General features: G+C 40.9%; 2 protein-coding genes across 2 annotated transcripts; one reads left to right on the top strand and one right to left on the bottom strand.

Annotated features, from left to right (window-relative positions):
* The first annotated feature begins 1,468 nt into the window (after positions 1–1,468).
* LOC134226234 (zinc finger protein 227-like) lies at positions 1,469–23,010 on the top strand. Its single transcript, XM_062706858.1, has 6 exons — positions 1,469–1,581; positions 1,977–2,414; positions 2,522–3,181; positions 21,154–21,561; positions 21,628–22,524; positions 22,587–23,010. The coding sequence occupies exons 1-6, from the start codon at positions 1,579–1,581 to the stop codon at positions 22,872–22,874; spliced, it is 2,694 nt and encodes an 897-aa protein (XP_062562842.1). The 5' UTR covers positions 1,469–1,578; the 3' UTR covers positions 22,875–23,010.
* Positions 19,633–20,662, bottom strand: LOC134223388 (transmembrane protein 60). The gene is made up of 2 exons (XM_062702529.1): positions 20,506–20,662; positions 19,633–20,443 (listed from the first exon to the last, which is right to left on the bottom strand). The coding sequence occupies exon 2, from the start codon at positions 20,414–20,416 to the stop codon at positions 19,991–19,993; it is 426 nt and encodes a 141-aa protein (XP_062558513.1). The 5' UTR covers positions 20,417–20,443; positions 20,506–20,662; the 3' UTR covers positions 19,633–19,990.
* Positions 23,011–25,504: the final 2,494 nt, after the last annotated feature.

Raw genomic sequence — 25,504 nt, 5'->3', positions numbered from 1 at the left:
CTCCATAGGCTTTATCAAGACTTTCATAAAACGTGTCCTTCACGTCAGATTTATCGTTTGTCGGGCTGCAAAATGGTGGTTTGACATCAAGGAAGGAGCGCCCAACAGAGCTCTGCTCCCCACAAGCAACAAGTTCCTATCTCACGCTTCCACGGGTCGTCCGATGACAAAAGACCGCCAGTTGTCTAGTGGAAGGTACGCCTCGAGCGTCTGTTCACCAGCGCGATGTAGGTAACGCGTCCCCGGTAAGGTAGCTTACTGAAGCCTCTCATATTCCACGAAAAATGGAGATAGAAGAAAAAGAGAACGTTATTGGCAACCGACCCGGCAACGAAATAAGGACTATGATTGGACACTCGGTACCTGGAATGTCAGGACCCTAAATGAACCTGGACGAGTGAGCCTTCTGGCTCGCGAACTGCAGAAGGTTGGAGTGAATGTGGCCGCTATTCAAGAAGTCCGATGGCCCAGATCCAGAGAACTTGAATTCCGAGCCGTGGACCCCACGACCAACACTGCATTCAAGTATAACATCTATCACAGCGGCGGTGAAAAAGCAGAGCATGGAGTTGGTTTCGTAGTGATGGGCAAGCAGATGAAGCGAGTGATGCGGTGGAAACCCATTAGCGAACGAATCTGTGTGTTGAAGATACGGGGCAAATTCTTCAATTACAGCCTAATCAACGTTTACGCACCGACAAACGAGCGGGTCGCATAATGAACGCAAAATGAACTTTAATGCTACGTTTAGACAAGGCAAGTGAATTGAGCAAGTCGCTTGAATCGAACGCGAACTGAACGTGTAAACACCTTAATTAAATTCACTTGAACGAAAAGAAAGTTGAACATGTTCAACTTTTGGCAAGTCAATTGAATTCAACTGAGTTGTTCAATTCACTTGCCCTGTCAAAACGTAGCATAAAAGGATTCCGCTACCTGTTGATGGTGTTGATTTGCGTGGGAGAGCTATCAGATTCGTCAAATCGTCGTTTAAATCTTTGTTTACAAAAGCAGATAAGTCATTTTGAAAATTTTGTCTTGTTTTGTACGAGTGGACGACCCACTCAAACGTCAAAATCCATCAGGTGAGTGAATTTGATGAGCTCCTGCATAGGTCTATTGGAGAATTAAACACAGTGACAGTTCGAAAATTAGCAAATATCCCGGTCATAAGAATGTTTGGTGCTACCCAGCAATTCCAATAAGACGTCGATGAAAAAAGATTCTAAATCTGTCAAAAGTAATCTTGCTCTGCGAGGAGGGTTAATCGATAATTATTGAAACTGTCACTTTTAAGTTTAATTTCAGTTTAATTCTCCAAATGAGACAGACCTGAGTAACTTTTAACCGGGGATATTTGAAATATTTCAACTATCGAACACGATGATCAGTCTGCAATAAGTTGTCGGTTTAAACGCCGAACCCACACCCGATTTTGTTCGTCTTCTTTTCTTTGTCTTTCGTTATCGTTTCTCATTTACTTGGTCCATTATCATTGCTGACAACGTTCAGCAAAGAAAATTTTGTGAATACCTTATTTACATCGACCAAAACCGGCTAAAATTGTGATTTTTTGCCATGGTAAGTACACCAATTCATATGTACAATCGAAATTCGTTAATTTCGCTTCGAATTGGAGCATTTTTCGTGATTTTACCGTATCGGGAAACGTGAAATTTTCTTTCAATGGCGTCGCAGATGTCACACTGGCGGATCGTTCTGATTTGACAGTTGCTAGTTCTGTGCATGTGTGAGTAAAGGAGGCAGAATAGAATGATCAGAGCAAAACAAACGATGCATTTGTGATTGATATTCTCAGGGAAACATTGATCGCTCGATTATTATTCCTACTTTGTTTTTTTTTAAATTATTTCTTCTAAATTGTTTTAAATTTTAATTTTCAACCATTTTTAATTAATCAAAATAGTGTATATTCGACTAACGGACTAACGTTCCTAATTATAAATTAATTTTAGATGCTCAGCGAAGGTGCAGTCGTCCTTGACGCGTTGCACCATCAAATAGAAGAAACTATCCACTATTGCTACATTTGCAATACTCCAGTTTCCAACACTACGAACAATCTCTGCCATCTGTTTCCTATCTTGAACGACGATGAGGAAACGCTTAGCCCTGCCACTATACTGGCCAATATGCTACAGTTGGACATCACGCCGGAACTATCCCACTCGCAAGCAATATGCCTCGAGTGCAATTTGCTGTGCAACGAGTATCAGCAGCTGTTGGACCGGCTGGATTCCATAAAACTGCAGATCACCGTTAGCTACAATAGTACGGTTACGAAGCTAGCTGCCAGTTTAACCGCAAAGGATCTGGTAGAAGCCGAAGCCGAGGCGCTGGATGATTCAAGCATGTCACAGGAATTAACTCTCGCAGATGCCGACACAGAGATTGTAAGTCAAAACCCGAAATGGGAGTAATTCTATGTAATAATTTTTAAATAGGGTTATCAACAATGATTTGAATGCATTCAAAATTTGATCTTATCATCAATTTACAGATAGCTATTCCGCTAAGTGAACTAACGGCTGTAGTTCCAACCGCATCAGCCATAACTTTGGAAACCAATTCAGAAGCAGCATCGGAAAGCTTTGTTCAACAATTACCAAAACTTCACATTATTCCTCGCAAAATGGACAATACGGAAACAATCACCCTTGCGTCCAAAAGCAATTCACGGTCGATCATCAAAGTCCTACAAAAATCAGAACCGGAAATATCGTCAACCACGGCCACTAGCAGCAGTGCCATGAGAAACGACGTCGATATCACTGAAGTACCATCAACGGCCATCACTATGGAGTCCCAGTTTTTCGACGGGGGCGATGGAAACATGGTGGAAATCATAACCGATGCCAACTCGGCGGACTACATCTATGAAAATGTAATCGAGACAATCGGTATTTCCGAAGATGATGAGCTTTGCGATGGCAATCAAAACGGAAAAATCCTTTCGCTGAGAGAAAGTAGATCTTCAAATTCGGTACTGGCGACAATCGAGAACGACAGCCAGCTGATGGAGTGTGGCCAGTCCGAAAAGAGTGCGGAGTTTACGATGTCGGATCAAGCTTTCGGGCAAGAAGCTGATCCGGACAGTGCGCAGATTTTGATCGCCGCAGCCAACGAAAGTCTGAACAGGATGAAGGCTAAGCTGGAATCGGTGAGTAAAGTGAAATTTCTTCTATCTCTCTGCAAGGGATTACCACGTAGCAAATTCGCCCTTCAAAATTACGTAGATTTGTAGTAACCTCAAAGACATTACAAACAGGTGACTCCCTATGGGCAAGACGTTTATATGCAGGGGTCATTAAAAAGAGCTGCGATTGAACGATCAACGTTTTATCAGACAATAATGGGGGCACCCATAGCCAAATGGTGGCATGCGCTTTCGATTTGTAGCACTACGTTAGTGTAGGTGAAACTCTAAAATCAAAGCATTCTCACCAGTAACCCGTACTGGAGAAAATAACCGAAAGCTGCAGATAGAATATCCGATGCTTGCGATTTGATTGCTGAGAATTTTTGAAAAAACAGGTTAATCCACTCAGCGGTTTCATTCACAAATTACATAACGCTAAACTCAACCCACACCAAGCCTCTAGTAATGCTTCATGTAAATATGGTAGGGTTCTGAATTTATAAGGACCTTAACGCTCAGACAAGTACCCTCCCACAATCTACAACGTCATGTAGTTTGTGAATGGGCCCTCATGATGATTTTCTCGAATCACGATATAATCGCTTTCATTCGCAGAACATACCAAAAATAATTGCCTACCTTACGGCTTCCAAACACAATTCAAGCATCAACCTTTCGTGGTTCGATACACCATTTTCTTCATAATTTCGCTAATAAATGATTCAATTAGCGTATGAATATTTAGTTTTACTTTCTTTCGCACGATTCCAAAAAAAATTTCTCAATTAATAATGGAAAGATACAATTGATCGTATGTTTCATTAGATAAACTTTCAACGTCATTTCATGTGAATAATTTTAAGTCAAATTACTTGATATTGCATTTTTCACGAACGATTAGATTCGCTCGACGAAATTCAAGAGTTGTCAATTTTGTCTTTTCAGGCATTTTCAACTACCTTGTTATAGATTACCTTGATTCATAAGCACGTGATCGATTGAGAACAATGGGACTGAATGTAAACATCGAAGCACCAGCTGGTTTTGTTGTGTAAACATGATCAGCTGGAGAGCTGAGAACAATGAAAAAATATGTAAACATGAGGGGGCTGGCGGCAACTGTCACGATCTTCAAGTGAAATGCGCACGGTAGCCAACAGCGAAATCGAAAGCGAAATCTGAGAACGACGAAATTTATTTCATGAAAGTCTAAATGGTGAAAAAATCGCAATAAATATTGCATTTTTCACGAATGATTAGATTCGCTCGACGAAATTCAAGAGTTGTCAATTTTGTCTTTGAAGGCATTTTCAACAACCTTTTTATAGATTACCTTGATTCATAAGCACGTGGTCGATTGAGAACAATGGGACTGAATGTAAACATCGAAGCACCAGCTGGTTTTGTTGTGTAAACATGATCAGCTGGAGAGCTGAGAACAATGAAAAAATATGTAAACATGAGGGGGCTGGCGGCAACTGTCACGATCTTCAAGTGAAATGCGCACGGTAGCCAACAGCGAAATCGAAAGCGAAATCTGAGAACGACGAAATTTATTTCATGAAAGTCTAAATGGTGAAAAAAATCGCAATAAATACCTTCATCATAATTTAGATCTATTATTGCTTGCAAAAAGTATTTTGATCTGTAATATGATACCGAAATAGTATTCTTTTAACTCGGTAAGTTGAAACACGTGAGAGTTTTGAGAGGATTCACAACAGCTGAACGATATAGAGAGAAGTGGAATCAAACGCACGTACCAATCATGAAACTTCAATGCAGGCATGATGAATGAATAATTGTTGAATTTTGAATTGAATTGAATAATATCAGGTAGTTGGCACAGTACAAAGCAAGGAATTACCTAGAATAAGTTTTACAATTGATTTTTTTCAGTAGTGCGTTATGCATCATCCCCACCTAAGGCATTGTTTACTTTAAAAAAAAAAGTTTCTTTGAGAGTATCGCGAGAGCGAGAGCAACACAACTAACATGATTTCAAGTAGCAGTAAATCTCAAAATTATGCGGCAGCCAATAATTAACGTATGCAATTTGTTTGAAGGCACAACATGAGGTCTACATCATGTAGGCTTTTTGCAATTGCAGTTTTTAATACAGTTATCATTTTTCTATTTTTCTTCACTTGCAAATATGGTAAGTATTTGGGAAATAAATGATTCATATAATATTATTTTCGTTAGCATGTCCATGGTAAGCGTGCTATTGGGGGAATCTAAAACGCACTCTCACAATCAGTGTGGTAGTATTTTACATGCAACCAATTAGAATTCACGCTCAATAAGATGATTTGATTTTCTCTATTTGTTTGCATGCTGCCTTTATTCAACGCAAGCAAAATGACTGGTACTATAAACAGCAACCCATCTTTATATTTCGTATGTTCGAAATCAACAATCACTCGTCCCAAGTGGGCTGCAAAATTATCCACCTTATAGGGACAAGGATGCCGACATTTTGTCCATTTCTCTCGAGACTTTCGCTGGTTTAAATGAGATATTGCGGAAATTCATCGTCGATTTTTGCTATTTGGCGTCAAAACCAAATGTAAGCAAGCCGGCTGGTGAAATAATCCTGGTTGGAAATGCAATATATGAAGATTTATAACGATAAATGTGCTCAACCGTAGCCTAATGGGCCAAGGTTTGAGCCGTTACCCCTATAAGAAAAAATAATATTTAATATTTGTATAACATGCACGCGTTACTCTAGTATATAAGGCAAACGACGAAACGGGTTCTGATTTCTTAAAATACTGCGTTTTTAAAGTGAAGGCATTTGAGAAAACAGAAAAGACAGAATCACCGTCTTCGATCAGAGGTCGCACAAACTGAACACTTAACATCTAGCATAAGACAACGGGCAGGACTATTCACACAACGGGGGAAGCCCATATGGCATAATGCCATTTAGCATAAAGACCATTTGGCATAATTTGTTGAGTACCTCGAGGCCATTTGGAAAACAACCATTTGGCATTATCCTCGAAAAATGTATTAAATACAATGGGCGTTTGTCAAAGCTACCATTTGGCACAAAAAAGGTTAATCGTTAGGAATATATGATTTCCGTTTTTAGAAGTACGTATTTACCTAGAATAAGGCAAAAGAGTAGATGGCCCCTTCTTTAAAAGTACGCATTTTCGCGAAAAAAGGCAAAAGAGTAAATGACTCATTTTTTTAAAGTACGCATTTGCCCTGGATAATGCAAAAGAGTAGATGACTACTTCTTTAAAAGTACGCAGTTGCTTGGGATGGAGCAAAAGAAGAGATAACTCTTTCAAAAGTACGCATTTACCCGGAATAATGCAAAAGACTTGTAACTCACTTTTTCTTGTTTTATAATGCACGAGAAAGGCACCACCACCACTAGGTTGATCATTCTGTTTTTTTTTTCTATTTTTATTAAGGAGACATTCAGCCCATGGCTGGCTCGTCTCGTAACAGCTGACTTATATTTATCACCCCATTTCCACCCACCCCAGATATAAATAACATTTACTCAGCGCGCATGTGACTTGTTCCGAGGCGCGAAATAAAGTAATCTAGAAAGTGATTGGGCCTGATCTGTTGAATAGCAACCGAGTGCTATGAGCTAGCAACATTAAATAACAATTACTGTAGTAGGCTAGAACTTGAAAAAAATAAAATTATGTCACTTCCATTGTTACCGTTACACAAACCAGACCTGTTTTACTACCAACTCTGCCTATCTCAATAGGTTATGGGCCCAGGTCAATTTGAAAAGGAAGTTGTAATCGGAACATTATTAGCAAGTGTCTAAACTTATCAAGATGACGGAAGATAAGCTTTGGTTGTTCGATGGAACAAACTTCGGAAATTGGAAGTTCCGGATCGAAGTTCTTATGGAAGACAAGAACATGCTAGGTTGCTTAACGAAGGCCATCGGCGATGAAGAGTTTGCGAAGGATCTTGCGACGGACACTCCCGAAGTACGTGCCGAAAAGAAGAAGAAACTCGAAGCGCGATGGGCCCTGGATAGGAAATGTAAGAACCTACTGATTCATCGAATCGCGGAAGACCAATTAGAATATGTCAAAGACAAGAAGACAGCAAAGGACGTCTGGGATGCATTGCGGAACGCTTTCGAACGTATTGGAATTGCTGGAAAGTTGATTTTGAAGAAACAATTTCAAGAATTGAAACTCTCTGAATCTGACGATGTGAAACAGTTTTTACTGCGTTTCGAGAAGATATTAAGAGAGCTGAGGGCGGTAGGTGTGAATTTACAGGAAGAGGACGTTGTTTGTCAACTGCTGCTGGCCCTTCCAAAATCGTATGATGCACTAATCACAGCACTTGAAACGATCCAACCTCAACAACTGACCCTGGAATATGTCAAGAAAAGGCTTCTGGACGAACAGGTCAAGCGAGCAAACTCTAGCCAGATTGGTAATACAGAACACGTTGGTGATTCGGCGTTTGCAGGCAAGAAGATGGGCGGCTTCAAGTGCTATGGATGCGGCAAATTTGGCCACAAGCGAGCGGAATGTCCAGAAAACGGCTTATCAAACGATCCTGGACGTCAAGAACACTGGAAAAGTGGAAGAAAAGTGAATCGTAAATACAAATCGGGAGCTAATATTGCGAAGGAATTTGAAATGGCATTTGTTGCGAACGATGAATGTTTGTCAACGATTACTACGACAAACTTGAAAATTAACTGGTTTCTTGACTCTGGTGCAACTGACCACATGGTCAAAAGCAAGATGTTTTTCGAAGAGTTGCATTCATTGGAGGAAAAGGTTCATATAGCTGTGGCAAAATCTGGACAAGCACTTATTGCGGAATATGCGGGAACCATAAGAGTAAACATGATGATTGGAGACCGTAAACTACCGGCGGTGATGAAGGATGTACTGTATGTGCCAGAATTACAGTGCAACTTATTTTCCTTGCGACGAGCTGAAGACAACGGAATGGCGGTAAAGTTTTCGAGTGGACGTGTGACGATTACGAAAGATGGTCGTGTAGTTGCTACCGGAGAGAGAGCTGGACAACTGTACAGAATGAACGTTGAACTACGTAGAAACGAAGGTGAATTATCCGAACAAAGTTCATTGATCGCAAACCAAGATTATTTTGAACTGTGGCACCGGCGCTTAGGTCATCTCGGGGAAGCAAATATGAAGATCTTATGGAAGCATGGAATGATTGAAACAACGACAAAAATTCTTGACTGGCCTGAAAAATCCCTCTGCGAAGTATGCTTGAAGGCGAAACAAACTAGGCAACCATTCGGTGATGTTGGAGAAAGGCGTGCATCGCGGGTCTTAGAAGTTATCCATGTGTGGGCCGTTTACCCCAACGACTTGGGACAACAAGCGGTTCTATGTTACTTTTATCGATGGATACAGTCATTTTACGGTTGTCTATCTTCTGCGGAGCAAGGATGAAGTGCAGGAAAAATTTGAAGAATATTATGCTCGTGTTACTGCTTTCTTCGGTACCCGGATAGCTCGATTGAGATGCGATAACGGCGGAGAATATGTGGGCAAATCATTTCGTCAGTTTTGTCGTTCGAAAGGAATCAGCATTGAAGCAACCGTCCCATACAGTCCGCAACAGAATGGCGTGGCAGAACGAATGAACCGCACGTTGCTGGAGAAATCGCGGTCAATGATTTATGATGCCAGTTTGCCTAAATCCATGTGGGGCGAGGCAGTATTAACTGCAGCTTATGTGAGTAATCGAAGTCCGACATCAGCTCTAGAAAACAAAATAACACCATTTGAAGCATGGTACGGCAAGAAGCCCAATATTGATAAAATGCGAATTTTCGGGTCGGTGGCGTACACCTTAGTACCAAAAGAGAAGCGTGGTAAGTTGGATTCGAGATCGGAGAAAAACATCATGGTCGGCTACACCACGAATGGATATAGAATTTGGGATTCACGCAAGAAGAAGATTTTCATATCAAGAGACGTGATATTCGATGAGAGCCAATGTGGTACTCAACATGAACACCAGCTGTTATATAAAAGATATACGGAATCAGAAATATCAGAAGAAGTTGAAGAATTGCAACCAAATCCTGATAACCAAGATATTGTGGAACTGACAAATAATCAAACTGATGAAGAGCATGAACAAGTAGAAGATTACCTAACTTCTGATGACGAGGACAGTATCAATGACTCAACAAACGACGCGCTCCCTTCGCAATCAGAACGTGATGATTGCTCTGCAAACACACTCACGAGGCGAAGCGGACGGGAGCGCAGACTTCCCGGTAAGTTACTAGATTTTATTACCGGTTCGAGAGCATCTACTGCTGCAGAATGTTTCTCAGGTAAATCCAATAACGACTATACTGATTCGACGATGGCTTTTGCGCTGAATGCTGAAACGTTCGTGGATGACTTGCCAAGTACGATCATTGGGCTGCAGAAACGGAACGACTGGAACCATTGGAAGGATGCCATCAAAAGTGAGCTGGAGTCGTTGCATAAAAATAATAAAACGTGGGAGCTAGTTCCGAAGCCCCAAGGAAAGAATATTGTCGATTGTCGATGGGTATTCAAAATTAAAAAAAAATACGGAGCTGGAAATATCGACCGTTATAAAGCTCGTTTGGTTGCCAAGGGTTATTCTCAGAAGAAAGGCTTCGATTATGACGAGACGTATGCACCAGTAGCCAAGGGAACAACAGTACGTGTGCTATTAGCAGTGGCAAATCAAATGAAGTACCATATCCACCAAATGGATGTAAAAACCGCGTTCCTCAACGGAACATTGAAAGAGGAAATATTTATGCATCAACCAGAGGGGTTTGGGAAAACAGATCCAAGTCTTGTGTGCCGACTGAAGAAATCACTCTATGGACTGAAGCAAGCTCCTCGAAGCTGGAATTCGGAGTTTCACAACTTTATGTTGCAGCTTGGATTCAAAAGATCAAATTTGGATAGCTGCCTCTACTCGTGGAGAAAACAAGGGGACGTGATATATATTCTTCTCTATGTCGATGACATCATCCTTGTGTCTAACCGTTTTAACTCGGTAAAAGATATGAAGAATAAACTCGCCGCATCAAAATTCTAAATGACGGACATTGGAGAATTGAAGTTTTTCCTAGGTCTAAAGATTGATCGAGAACAAAATGAAAGAACTTTGAAGATAAGTCAACCAAAGTATGTCAAGCATCTGCTGCGACGTTTTGATATGAATGTATGCAAACCAGCATCTACGCCGTTGAATGCAAACTATAAATTAGCAAGACGTCAAGATGAACCTGTCACTTCTGAACCATACCGTGAGTTGATAGGATGTTTGACATATCTAGCACTTTCATCAAGACTGGACATCAGTGCAGCCGTCAACTATTTCAGCAAGTTTCAATCTGCACCTACGAATGTACACTGGATTCATCTCAAACGTATTCTTCGTTACTTGAAAGGGACTGTGGATCATGGCTTAGTATTTCAGGCGAACGATAATTCGGAACCACTCAAGGGATACGCTGACGCTGACTGGGGTAATGATCCAGATGACCGTAAATCAATTTCTGGAAACGTTTTCCAAGTTTTCGATGCGACAGTTTCATGGATGACCCGGAAGCAGAATACAGTAGCCCTTTCTTCGACGGAGGCTGAGTACGTTGCACTTAGCAATGCCATATGTGAAGCAATTTGGTTACGAAATCTTATTCTGGAATTTGGAATCAAATTACAACATGCTGTACCGCTATTTGAAGACAATCAGTCATGTATTTCTATCGCCGAAGAACCACGGGACCATAAAAGAATGAAGCATGTGGACATCCGCTACAACTTTATTCGGGATAAACTACAAGAGGGACTTTTCAAGATACACTATATACCTACAAATGAGCAGTTAGCAGAGCTGTTCACTAAAGGATTGGCGCGTGAACCGTTTGAGAAATTGAGAAGTAAGTTAAGGCTGTTCGGTTGAGAAGGAGTGTTGAATACGTTGAATAGCAACCGAGCGCTATGTCCTAATAACATCGAATAATAATTCCTGTAGTAGGCTAGAACTTGAAAAAATAAAATTATGTCACTTCCATTGTTACCGTTACACAAACCAGACCTGTTTTACTACCAACTCTGCCTATCTCAATATGATCAAAGTGTTAAAAACGTAGGGCTCAGGAAGTTTTATTTTTCGAGGCACCACATCAATGATTACGCGTATTGCAAGGACGACGAAGAGGAACAAATTTCTGTGCACGCACACCAAATTTTGATTTCTCGATCCTGCTGAACGAAATGCTAAGTAGCATTCAGCAATTAAAGTTTTGCTGAAGAAGCAGAAAGCCTGCTATTTATTTCTGATTGTTCAGCGAATCTCTTCCAGCAAGTGGACAGGGCGAACCCATGTTAAAATAAGTTGACGTTACTTATACGCGAACAGATTCGGTCACAATCGAGTTGCAGCAATCAAGTTTGCATGGGTTTTACTTGGGGAACATGTCATCAGTCTAGAACCTAATAAATTCAAAATATCCAAAAAAATATTCTTTTGCGAAAGAAAAATTGTTTTGGTTTTACCGTAGTATTATTTTACGCTGTGAACCAATATGGTTGGAACTAATATAGTAAAATTCACTCATTTGTATCTGTGTTCTGATCAAATTTTTAGTGAAATCGGTTCACGGGCAACCGAGATCTGTAGCTCCAAAGTTGGCCATTTTGTATGAAAAACGGAAAATGGGCACTTTGTTCTGCCGACCACTATATGTATTTAAAATTGTATTTAAAATTCATAATTTTTTTTTTAAACAATTGGTCTTGAAAAAGATTTATAAGCTTTGTGAGTCCAAATAATTACCTGTCTAGGAATTAACCAGGTCATTTTATTGCTTTTTTCACCGAAGATCTGTGCTAATTTTTTCAACGTGCTAAAACAAATGCTCACACGTTCAACTGCATAGAAAGTAGCGAAAGAACAAAACATCGTTGTTGCACTCTTTTGCACTTTCTTGCAACTGAATCATTCATATATGATGAAACTGGTGGGAATATATTTTGGTAAGACAATATTTTTCGAACAGGAGTAGAAGACGGTGCAAAATTTGCTATATATAGTTGACCTTTCCCGTCAAAAAATATATCTCGTTTTATTGTCCCAGTCGATTCTTTGGCTTATATAAGGTTAACCTTCCCAAAGAACCCATATTTTTGCCTTTCTCGTACAACAAAGTTGTACCGTAAGGCTATCATTTCACTACGAAAACGAACTTTTTATAGAAGCCTCGGAGATCCATAGTGTTATATACCAATCGACTCAGCTCGACGAACTGAGCACATGTCTGTCTTTTCGTGTGTATGTGTGTGCACAAAAGTTAAGTAGAACATTAGAAAACTTTTCATATAGTAATGCTTAACCGATTTTCTCGCAAGTTGCATTCGGAAGGTGGTAAGGCTTTGTAGATCACTATTGAATTTTGTGACGATCGGCCGTTGCGTTCAAAAGATGTTAAGAAAATGGTTCATTGAACCCTCGATTGAACCATATAAGGTTGGTGTCTTGGCTAAATGCGAGAAAGGCAGTATCACTTTTCGGTGAAATAAGTTGGGTTTTTAAGAATCTAACTTTGTTTAAAATCGAAAACAAAAAGCGAAAAAGTGCTGCACGTGTGAACCGGCCTGAAAATTTCATAACTGAAAATGGACCTGAAAACTAACGCCATATATCCAATAGTTAACTAACGGTATATATCCCTAACGGCTCTCCATAAGGGTGAAGCCAGAGTAAACGCGACGTGCGATGCGACGCGACGCGACAGTGCAATTTGACAGCCTGTTGATAATGATTGTTATTCTTTTACGTGAGTCGCGTCGCGTCGCATCGCTCGTCGCGTTCACTCTGGCAGGCACCTAATGTTGGATGAAATTTTTATTATTCCGTGGAAAGTTTTGCAATTCACATTAAGTTCCATCACCATCAAGCTTCCTACAGAACTATTGGAGGCATCTGAGCCCCGAACCACTTGAAAGTAGGCTTCTGCACCTCTTGAAGGGAGGCTTCCGAGCCTTTTGAAGGAAGTCTTCCGAGCATCTTGAACGGAGGCTTCTTCCGAGCATCTTGAAAGGAGGCTTCCAAGCCTTGTGATAGGAGGCGTCCGGGCCCCTTAAACGAGGCTTCCGGGCCTTTTGGAAGGAGGCTTTCGGGTTTCTTGAAAGGAAGCATCCGGACCTCTTAAAACGAGACTACTGGGCCTCTTGAAAGGAGGCTTGCGGACCTCTTGAAAGGAGGCTCTTAGAAGCAGACTCACGAGCCTCTAAAGGGAGCCCTTCGAGCATTTTGAAAGGAACCTTTAGAGTTTCGTGAAATGAAGTCCCCGGGCCTCTTAAAACAATACTTCCAGACCTCTTGTATGGAGTCCTCCAGGCATCTTGAAAGGAGTCGTCCAATCCTCTTGAGAGGCGGCTTTCGAGTAGCTTGGAAGAACACTTCCGAGAAGCGTAGAAAGATGCTGCTAATCCTCTTTTAATGAAAAAAAAAACCTTCATGCCCCTCAAACGAAGGCTTCCGAACCCTTAAATCCTAGATTTTAGTTAACAAGCATATTCTTAACATATTCTTCAACATTTTGTTTTGATTTCGAAGTAGGCTGCATAGAAGATTTTTTTTAATTTGATCATTCGTTCAAGCTTTTGTAACCGTAGCCCTTGGTTGTGGAGGTCAGGATTCAATCGGCTTCGCTATGCATATTATGTACAAGACAAAGATTTGAAATACAAAAAAAAATACACAATTATCAGAACATTATGAATATTTTTGAGTGGAATTGTACTAAGTCTGCCATTACGCATTTTGGTCCGAGGTACCCCCTGGGGTTAGAAAAGGTACCCCCAGGGGTACATGTACCCCAGGTTGAGAACGGCTGGCCTAGATGGTCGTTTGGCATAAAAGGGCCATTTGGCCGAAATGAAAATATGGCCGAAGGTGTTGTTTGACCGAGCTGCCGAAAAAAATCGTTCGACCGAAAATGCTGCTTGGCCGGACGAGGTGACATACGGTCGAAAACGGTTTGGCCAAAAATGTCATTTGGCTGAAAGCGACGTACGGGTGATACAACCGAATGATTTTCAACCAAACGCCCCTTCTTTTTTTGAAAATTTTCTCGTAGAATTTCCGAATAATTACTAATAGACAACATAAAAAATTTCACGTAGAAATCCAAAGAAATTCCGAAAAAATTCAGTTAAAATTCCGTTGGAAACAGTTTTTGTGAAACTTAAAAAAAAAATCACAAAGAGATTCTGTTTAGTGGAAACTCCGAAAAATTCTCGACGAGAAAAAAATCGAAGCATGCATGCCCGGTGGCAAACTTCTAAACAATTTCCCATGAAAATTTCAAAGAAATTCCGGTAAAAACTTTAGAGCATTTCCTGTTGAAAATTCGAAAAACTTGGAAGAATCTTCGGGACAGCTCATTAGATTTTTCCGGCGAAATAAAAAGATTCTCCCGTTAATGTCTTAAAAATATCCTGAAAAAAAATTTTACGTTACGAACGTAATCAGGGAGGCCACTCACACGGGAATCCGTGAAAACCGGGAAAAAAACCCGGGAATTTGAAATAACCGGGAAAAAGCCGGGAAAAGCCCGGGAAATTGATGAAGCCACCGGGATTTTTTTTCTTCAAATTTATATAAAGTTTATAATCTAAAAGTATATATTTGTGAATTTCATAATATAGCAGATCTGATTATAACTTTAAAACACTTGAATTCGAGGCTGTTTATTTGAAATGAATCATGAGAATTACTCGAAAAAAGCATCTACAAACCAGGACTGATTTGCGATTTGGGCGTAACTTATTTTGTAAACAAACAGTTGAAGGCAAACAGTGTTGTCCTACATTTGTGCAAAAAGTAATGCTCTTTGATTTTGCACCATCTAAACGATTATATATTCTTAATTAATTTAAAGCAAAAAAAAAAGGGATATTTGAATATTAAAAATGTCATATAAATCTGTCTAAAAAAATCGAGCCTGTGAAAAGCGCGGTGTCATCATCATCAATAGATGTTGACCGCTGTCATCATTGAAAAGTAGTAAGAAAAAAAAATTGTGCCCGGGACATCCTGGCTACGATTTGGCGATGGGCTAAACAATAGCATGACAGTAGCCTGAAAAAAATGCACACCAGGGCCGCAGGAGCAAGCGCACTGAAAATAAACTGCAGTATTTTCATTCTGAAGCGAGCATTTCGGAGAAAATAACGATATGTATCCAACAAAATAAGCTTTCCTCTATCAGAAAAAGGAATTAGTTTAAGGGGAGACGTTTGCATTCTACAGAACAGAATCGCAAATCAGTCCGAAGCAATGCTTTGATTAAGTAAATATTAATTTGTTTGATTAAATTTTTAGTAGTATAATTTCATCTGAATTCCTTTAATTAGGTACTTTCTTAAAAGTTTTCACCAATATTTAGCCTCTTTGGATTTTGATAATAACTTATAGTAATGCTAGGCCTTCAATTGATATGCTTATTTTCAAGTATTTGTTTAAAAAAGTCTTACGAGCTTTAAATAATTTTCTTAAATTTTATCAGCAATCCTTACTGTTTTTACAATAAACATTATGATAAAATTGCGAAAATTCCAGACTGCTTCTATATTTTCAGGAACTTTTATGAAGTCTATTCGAATTTTTGGAATTCCTTGGGAACTTCCTGCAATTTACGCAGATTTCCAGGTACCAGTTTATGGTTGCTTGTCGTTTAATACTGCAATTTGATGCAATTTTGACACACTGAACTGTTCAACCTTCCTACCTCTATTTCATAATCTTTTTGAAACTAAATAATGGACAGTTTAGTTAAGAAGGTACACTTCCGAAAGATTTACCAAAGGTACTGCAAAAATATAAGATCTACCGAGTACAGAACAGTAGAGGACCCTTTTTATAAGATAGGTTTACTGAAAATAAAGTCTTAGTTTGCTTTTTGCAGCAAAAGACTGTTTGATCGTTAGTTTCAATGCGAGAAATTAGAGAAAACAATAGACATATGAACATTCTCTAGGTATTTTTTTAATCACTCATCAATAAACCATTTTGTAATTTTTTAAATATTTTTTCCCTATATCAACGGTTTCGTGCAATACAGGCCAAAGATTGAATCCTAAAGAGAATGAACAAGTCTCTCGCTTATCATCTCTGTATACATATACGATATGTAGCATTCCGCAAGCTGTCATGATAGAGAACTGATTCGGGAGGCTATACCCCAATGATAAATTTCTTTTAGAAAGCTCCAAATGCGAGGAGCACTGGCTCTGATGATGCATTTCAACTTGTTATACACAGATGTGCAGTATCCAACACGAAATGAGCGAAAACAAAGCGAGAATCACCATTTTTCTGTGGGGGGCTGCCTATTCCATTCTGTTTTATTGCAAGCACATATATACAAGTTTGATATTTTTTTTTATCATGGCTTGTTATGATTCGGAACAGTTTTTGCCTCAAACCCCGATACAGGCACAACTTGAAATCTAAGAATAATGTTCAGAAACAACGTTAAAAAAATTCAATAAAAAAAACTTTAATGTTTTGTAAATATTTCGAATTCCATGGATATTTTTACATGTATTGATACATCAGGATTACTTTTATGTGTTTCGATATAAAAAAAAACTTGAAAAAATCTATAAATTCGAAGTATACAAATTTTTTGAAAAATCGTCAAATTTTAAAATAAGCATAACTTTTGATGCATTGTGAATTTCGACCTGAGTCTTTGTCAAGTGTTACTTTATACCTGGGTGATGCGAATACAATCGATTTGGTTGTCAAACTGAAGCCAAACTTTTCTATTGTGCCGGAGCCAAACATTGAAGATTGTGGTTATGTTCGTTTCAGATCCTATATTCAGAAGTATTGTTATTATTTGGGAAAAAAATAAAAATAAACTTAATTTGAGTTCTGTATTCTTTGTAACAAATATTTTAACATTATATTTCGAGTTGAAAATTAGAAGGAATGCAATTAAAAAGCACTCGTTACGAAATTTCACGAGATTCAACAGCTAATTGGAGCAGGAATGTATGTAAACTATGGTAAAGTCATGTAGCGTCTCGCACATTTGTGCGCCTTCATGCAACATGGAAAGAGAAATTCGAAGAGCGGGAAATGTTTGACAGCCAAGTAACTGCAAAATAATTTTGCTTATGGGATTGCTTTTAAAATATCCTTCTATTCGCTTGAGGGCAGAAAAGCGGCTCTATCCGCAGCACCCAGCTTTATACTGTTTTCTGTGCTTTGGAATCAATAATATTATGTCACATTACATATTATGTCAAAAACGAAGTATTTGAGTTGTTCCATTATTGCACGAAACCGTCGATATGTGCGCTTTTCATTATTTTCTTAGCACATAGCTTCTAGAATGCAATCAATATATCAAAAGCTTTTCGGACTAAACATCAGTTAGAACTTGAAGTCTTTTACAGCGAGTCATGAGTCTGTTAGAATGTTAGAATTCAATGCTTATTATTAAACAACTGAATTGATAATTAAATATAATTTGGTACACTTTATATATGTACCAAGAAAGTATTCTCTATGTTCAAATAAAATACATTGTTTTACATGATCAAAACCCTCTCAGGAACTTTTTAAAATTTCCGGGAAAATTTTGAAATCCTACCGGGAAAACCGGGAATTTATTTTGTCGACTAGAGTGGTCACCCTGCGTAATACATAAATCGCCAAGCCTTCGCCGACCGTAATTATGACAAACGCCGCCGCCGACTTTTTTCGGATCGGCGCTGATCTCTAACGGTAGTCAGAACCCATGAACGGACCAACGGGATATTTTATTAGATTTTATATAACTAGAACAAAGATTATGTGAGCAAAAGTTATCCGGAGAGTTCGACTATCCGAAGTGATTTTTTTTTTTCAACACTCCGGATAACCGAGTCCGGCCTGTAGTACGAACTCGTCTTATGACAAGTGAGACATTCCACCCAGAAGTTCTAAATAATTTTCTTATCAAAAGAGCACTGTAGTAAGCAATATTGCAACATGAATCGTGATTGTCCGAACTTCAAATTGAATACGACTCAGGCTACAGTTAGGTGGTCGGCGAAGTATTTTTATGCTGCTTCGTTGCTTCCATCTTCGACGTAGAGCACTTGTGTGGGTAAAACCAGGGTAAAATCTGGGTAAAACCTGGGACGGGACTTGCAAAGAGGAAAAAATGTAACTTCAGCTGCAACCAGCAAATGCTGTCACGAATTGTCAGAAAAACCTACTTGCAAGCGCTGCTATTCTTCTTCAGATGGCCCGGTATCTAAACATTTGTCACTCGACGCGGCATCTAATTCTTCACTACCCTTCGAAATCCCACATTCAAATAACGCCAGTTATCGATGGCCTTCTAGTAAGGTACACCCAGCGTCAAGGTTGCCTAGCTCTAGTAATAATGATCCTGTTAAAACTTTAATGTCTATAAATTAATTTAAAATTAACAACATTTAGCATTAGCATTGCTACGGTGAAATTCGTAGATTGGACACTAGTGATACTCATGTTTAACTTTTAAGATCCTTATCTAGAATGCTATCAGAAATCAAGAAGGGGAGTGGTCCTTGATTCCAGTCTTAAACAAAAATAACAAAAACATGAGGATTACTACTCCTGGCCACGCCCATCTTCACCGTAACTAGGGAGAGGAAGGAAGTGTTTATGTGGTACTTATTTACCGAGAGGCCACCGACTTAGCGACACCCTCATAAGTACCACGGAGTTGGTTAATGAGGAAGGTATTCGTTGGGTCAGAATTTGCCGTAGCTGGCAATGTAACTGTGGTAGATCTTACCCGTAACACACCACGTAAAGGTGTCTGTCTACTCAGCGTAACGGGTTATAACAATTTAAAATTAACAACTTTTGAAGAAATAATTCAATTATGTTTATCTACCCTCTTTGTGTCTATCTTTCCGTTAGTTTCCAAGGCAAGCGTTTTATTCACAACACAATACACACATAATAGCAATAATTCTTCTTATTGGCATTACATCCCTACACTGGGACAGAGCCGCATCGCAGCTTAGTGTTCATTAAGCACTTTCACTGTTATTAACTGCGAGGTTTCTAAGCCAGGTTACCATTTTTGCATTCGTATATCATGAGGCTAGCACAAGGGCTAGTACGATGATACTTTTATGCCCAGGGAAGTTGAGGCAATTTCCAATCCGAAAATTGCCTAGACCGGCACCGGGAGGAATCGAACCCAACCACCCTCAGCATGGTCTTACTTTGTAGCTGCGCGTCTTACCGCACGGCTAAGAAGGGCCCCTAGCAATAATTATTATCTGAGTCCCAGATTATTATTATTTAAAAATCAATAGCAAATGCGAAGTGAAACTTCCCGTGTCATTTGCCAAGTGAATACCAGCGAGATGTCAATAAATCTAGTCCAGGCTTTCTTTCCAGTTGAAGTTCATCTTGGATTCAGTCAAGGTTCATGTAATTTGACCTGCTGCTAGGTCTTAGAATGTTATGAGAATTTGTTTACAACAGTTGAATAAGTCTACCATGTGTCCTTTAAATCAAGAACTTCTTATGTCATTATCGAGCTAACGCTAATCAACATTCTTATTAGTTAATTTGTGTCGAAAGCGGTGACTATTCAATCAGTATCTCACTATCATTGTAATTCTTAATGTCACCATTCAATTTTGCCAGAAAATTGCTACTTACACAGATCGTGCGGCTCAGCTAAAATCCCCAGAGGGTTCCTTCGGGAGCTTCCGCGGCGGCACTCCTCCTGGGGGAGGGCGAAACTCGAAGTTTCACCCGGACGTACCCCTAGGACGAAGCGGTTGTCGTCTGGCGGCTGCTCTTGTTTGACCCCATTGACCGGGGCTTCGGCTGCAGGTTGGTACCAATATACACCACCAGCATGGCCAGTAGCAACCAGATCGGAACCATCATTGCGTACAGCGGAAAGCTGTTGTACTCCAGCTTGAGGCAGATGGCAATCTGCGAGAGAATCTTGAGCAAAATTCCGGCCACATAGTACTCGTAGTGTCGGAACGAGATCAACCGGTTGGCGTGCTGCCGCTGGATGATTTCTATCACCACCCAGGTGATCAGGATGGTGTCATACAGCCAGAGAGGAATGAATACGATGAACCAGTTCCAATTGATTCGGCTCTCTAGCCTCAGGCAGAGCAAAATTAGGAACACCAATATGATGAACCAGGTGAAAAGAGCTCGCTGCACGAAACCCATCGGAGAAGGTTCTCAGGTTTGCTCTATCTGAACAAAAAAAAATTTTCAGAAAAATCATTGTAATGCTGTTTTCATTTATTGGTACTTACCACAACCAGGGTACGTTCTAGTTAAATGTACCACAGTTCAATAGTAATTTTACCGATTTATTTTCATTTCAATGCTTGAATTAGTTGAATTTGAGGCGGAATTATTGTTGATGTTTACTTTATTGGCTGATCTCTGATGCGCTGCAGTTGGAATGAAAATGCAATGAGAAATGTCAAAATTTTCCAATTAGAATTGATTTTGAAATTGGCAACGCTTCCGGCGAAAAATTTCATTTTGTCGGCATAACGGGGACTGAAATTTTTCAATTTTTTCCTTGGCGCAAAATTTAAAATTTAATGAAAGATTGGCTCACTTCAAAACCACAAATCACGTGGCGTGCGATGCACGACCGCATATCCCGCATATGTGATTGATTGCAGTGGAGATTTATTTTTCAGCAGCAGAAAAAGATGTATGAATAGAGTCAATTTTGCGCTTTGTTGTTCCTTCCAAAGTTCTACGCCCACAAAAACAATCCGTTTTATTTTCACTTAAATATTTGGGTACATTCAGGGCCCCCACAAATGTTCGGCACCGAGCTAATTTCGGCCCTCTCCAAAAGTATTACTGATAATTGCCACAACAAATTTTGAATCATTCAATATGAGTTATTCGAATTTAAACATGACGATTATTTTTATTCTCAGCTTTTCATCAAAACCAACAACAATTACTACTGCGCTCTATGCAGCGCTAATGGAGGTCCCACGTCGGCACACAATGTAAAAACCGTTGCTATCCATCTGAAGAATGACCACAACGAGAAGATACTCATCTGCGAGCACTGTGATGCCGTATTCCGCCGGCGGACCGAATATAACCAACATCTGGATCAACACGTGGCCGAAGAGTTGACTGATTTCCGATGCGACGTTTGCCAAACAAAATTCAACAACATTCGGGCTCTTCGGATGCACCGCAAGAATCATGTCGCCACACCCAAAGTTTGGTCGTGCGAGGTTTGCGAGAAGAAGTACAGTTCCAAGAATTTGTTGGATGAACACATGAATATGCATTCAGGGAAACGCCCATTCAAGTGTTCGCAATGCCCCAAGGTGCGTTGAATTTCATAATACTTTGTGGTTCTTATCATTTGACGTATCCCTTATCCTCTATTTCAGGACTTTGCTTCTAAGTACACCCTCACGGCGCATATGAAAATCCACCAAGATCGAGAACGTTTGTATAGCTGCAAAGAGTGCGGTAAAGGTTTCTACAGTCAGAACAACCTGATTCAGCACGAGAAAATCCATTCCGGTGTGAGGGACTACCGCTGTCCGGATTGCGGGAAAACCTTCATGTCCCAGCATAATCTGGACATCCACAAAATCGTTCATCTAAACTACAAGCCCTTTATTTGCCGAACGTGCGGCAAAGGATTCGCAAGAAAGGCGGAAATCAAAGATCACGAGCGTACCCACACCGGAGAGCGCCCATTCGTGTGCGATATCTGCGATGCCAGCTTTTCCCAACGATCCAATCTCCAGTCCCACAAACGGGCCACCCATTTCAACGACAAGCGATACAAGTGCGAAATCTGCAGTCGGTGCTTCAAACGGCGTCGTCTGCTGGACTATCACATCAAGGCGTGCCACACCGGCGAACGTCCTTACAAGTGCGACGTGTGTTCAGCGACATTTGTCTATCCGGAGCATTATAAGAAACATCAAAAGATCCACACCGGATCGAAGCCGTTCGCCTGCGAGGTGTGCAGCAAAACGTTCAACAGTCGGGATAACCGAAATGCGCACCGTTTTGTGCATAGCGACAAGAAGCCATACGAATGTGTGACCTGCGGGGCAGGCTTCATGCGCAAACCGCAGCTCTACTCCCACATGCAGCAACGGGGGCATCTTAACGATACCATTGTGGTTAACCAACCGAGGATAACGAGTGAAGATCTGCTGGAATTCGACACCACTACCGATTCGATTGGTGACCCAGTTGAGTTTGATTCTAAGGATGGTATAATCCTGGAGGAAGATATCGACGGGGAGCACATTCTTATGAGGGATGAGGTAACATAATTTTTTATCTTAACTTGTCGTAACACATTGATAACCCCATATTTTTTTCACAGTATTACATCGAGGAAGAAGACATTGAAGAAGAGGAGGAGGAACCGAACGATCAGCAAGATCACGTTGTTGCCAGTTCCAGCGGTCAAACGGCGACAAGCACACTTCGACTGCCCGATGCCACCGAACTTTCCGAATCCACGGCTCTGCTGGCCTCCAGTGCAGGATTTATCGAAGAATCGGACATCATCAGCCACGACGGCGACGATGACGGACTGCAAATGCAGCTTAAAATAGCTAACCCCAACACGGCCGATGGTATTAGCTGGGTGAATTTTGTATCGCAATGATTTGATCAGAACGATGAAGTTATGGAAAGTTTTAATTGCTTCCAAAGATAGGTTTACAATATATTTTTTGTTATTTACTAAATTGGTGTTCATGAATTGTACAAATAACAATACACAAAGTCTTCATTATGAATAATGTTTTATTTAACTAACGTCCTGTTTAATAGTAAGCATAAGCTACTTGACTATTACTACACGGATCTGTCATAGCGGCATAATCGCGAAGGCCAATTTGGCAATTACTAGATTGACCAGAGGCAAGCTGAGGCACCAGCCCCACGACTTCGGATCGTCATGGATAGATCACTCAATCTATGAGAGACCTTATTGTGCAACAGTTGGGGTCCATCTCTCTCATCCACAATACTGCCAAAGCAGCTCACTAACGATCACTCGTACCATGCGAGGCTTACTTGTATGCTCACTCATACTTTCGACCGGTCACTCCTTGGGGGCATTACTGATAATACCCCCACCTCTCATTCGCTACTCCACATTATTTATTGTTTATTTAGGCCGAAGTGGCCTGTGCGGTATATAAGAGTCTTCTCCATTCGGCTCGGTACATGGCTACACGTTGCCAACCACGCAGTCTACGGAGGGTCCGCAAGTCATCTTCCACCTGATCGATCCACCTTGCCCGCTGCACACCTCGCCTTCTTATGCCAGTCGGATCGTTGTCGATCCATTTTCACCGGATTACTGTCCGATATTCTGGCTACGTGCCCGGCCCACCGCAGTCTTCCGATTTTCGCGGTGTTAACGACGGATGGTTCTCCCAACAGCTGATTCAACTCGTGGCTCAATTGCCTCCTCCACGTACCGTCCGCCATCTGCACCCCACCATAGATGGTACACAGCACTTTCCTTTCGAAAACTCCCAGTGCGCGTTGGTCCCGAACTCTATTCGATCGGAGCGTCTTGTGGAGTCCAAAGTAAGTACGATTTCCAGCCACTATGCGTCTCCGAATTTCTCTGCTGGTATTATTTTCGGCAGTCACCAGTGAGCCCAAGTACATAAATTCTTCTGCCACCTCGATTTCGTCACCACCGTTGCAAACCCGCGGTGGGTGGCTCACATTGTCTTCTATGAACCTCTCCTATCATGTGCTTCGTCTTCGACGTGTTGATGACTAGTCCGATCCACTTAGCTTCCCTCTTCAGTCTGATGTAGGCTTTCTCCATCTTCTCAAAGTTACGGGCGATAATATCTATGCCGTCGGCGAAGCCAAATAGCTGGACGGACTTATTGAAAATTGTACCACTCGTGCTCTTCGTATTACCCCTTCCAAAGCGATGTTGAATAGCAGACACTAAAGACCATCACCTTGCCGTAACCCTCTGCGGGTTTCGAAGGGACTCGAGGATGCCCCTGAAACTCGAACTACGCACATTGTAGCTGGCACTGGCGATCATAAGTAAATGTGCGGCTTAAGCGCCACTCCAATAAAGGAGATCGCACACCAAGTTTATTTGCCCGGATGAGACTCAATCAAGGCGAGTACAATCTTCAAAGAAGAAAGAGATCGATCCAGTGTGACTACTTTCCCAAAATGGGACAGGTAGAAACCCCTATTGACGCATCAGCATAACTCTCGCAACATCAATTAAATTTCAAAATTCGCGGTAAGAGGTCTACGCATACTTATGACGACGCAACAAGACGTCATTTCATCATCATCATAAAGAAATTTGTAGTAAACCGCTTGAGTTTAGTATGGAGCGGTGATCAGATCTCATTTATTATTTAAAGTTGCAAAATGCAATAAGGGCATAAAAAATCAGAAAAAAAATTGTAGCTTTTCTACCTAGGTCACATATCGCTGTGATGCGTAGTTAGTGAGAACGGGTGATTTGTCCATACAAGAAAATTCATTTTACTACAAATGTTGTGGCGCCATCTCTTTCAACCAGCACCTTTGGCCCTGTCCTATTGACCAGTAAATCAGTAAACGATGGAAATTTGACGAGTGTTATGTCTGTTTGTCTGTGCTATCTGTGTGCGTTTTAACTACTCTATCTGTGCTGTTGTGCTTATTTTCTTCATTCCCAGCGATGTGACATTGATGCAGCAACGAAACGGCTAATGCTGTTGCACCCGGGTGTCTAATCTGATTGGGTTGGGTGGGCGGCCATAAGTTACGGTATGTGCGCACGTTTTAGTTTCTCGCCGACACCCAACCTAAATTCATCCAACGTTCGAACTTTTTAGCAAGTCATGCTCTTCAACCTACGGTTGGCACAAAAAACTTCTCCGTGGTGTCCTCAGCGGACGCCACACTTCAAGCAAAGAACAATTGGGCCTGACTCACCAGATGGTTACTGCTTCTGCTGTACCTGCGCTGCTGTTACCGCTGATGGCGGTTGGCGATTGATTATCGCCACGTGGGCCGATGAATGGCGGTTGGTGACTTCCACGTGTCGATGAATGGCGGCTTGGTCGATGGTGGCAATGGACGACCACAACTCCCCGCTGAAGCGATGTAGAGACGGATCGCTTCCCACCGGACAAGATGACGGATGCCGGGGTCTTTCGTCCTGGGGACTCTACTGACCTGGCGCTGGGAAGAGATATATAGCCGTCGGCTATTCAGGACAATTACTACATGCACAGATTTCACGATAGCACA

The sequence above is a fragment of the Armigeres subalbatus genome, chromosome 3 (genome assembly GCF_024139115.2).
Source record: "Armigeres subalbatus isolate Guangzhou_Male chromosome 3, GZ_Asu_2, whole genome shotgun sequence".
Lineage (NCBI taxonomy): Eukaryota > Metazoa > Arthropoda > Insecta > Diptera > Culicidae > Armigeres > Armigeres subalbatus.
The sequence above is the reverse complement of the archived record's forward strand: the minus strand, read 5'-3'. Positions and strand labels throughout refer to the sequence as shown.

What these genes read in the sequence shown, in the direction of transcription:
- LOC134223388 (XM_062702529.1), bottom strand. Translation starts at nt 20,416, where the DNA reads ATGGGTTTCGTGCAGCGAGCTCTTTTCACCTGGTTCATCATATTGGTG.
- LOC134226234 (XM_062706858.1), top strand. An exon ending in AGTGTTCGCAATGCCCCAAG is followed by an intron (nt 21,562 to 21,627) that starts GTGCGTTGAATT and finishes CCTCTATTTCAG; the next exon opens with GACTTTGCTTCTAAGTACAC. An exon ending in ACATTCTTATGAGGGATGAG is followed by an intron (nt 22,525 to 22,586) that starts GTAACATAATTT and finishes TTTTTTTCACAG; the next exon opens with TATTACATCGAGGAAGAAGA.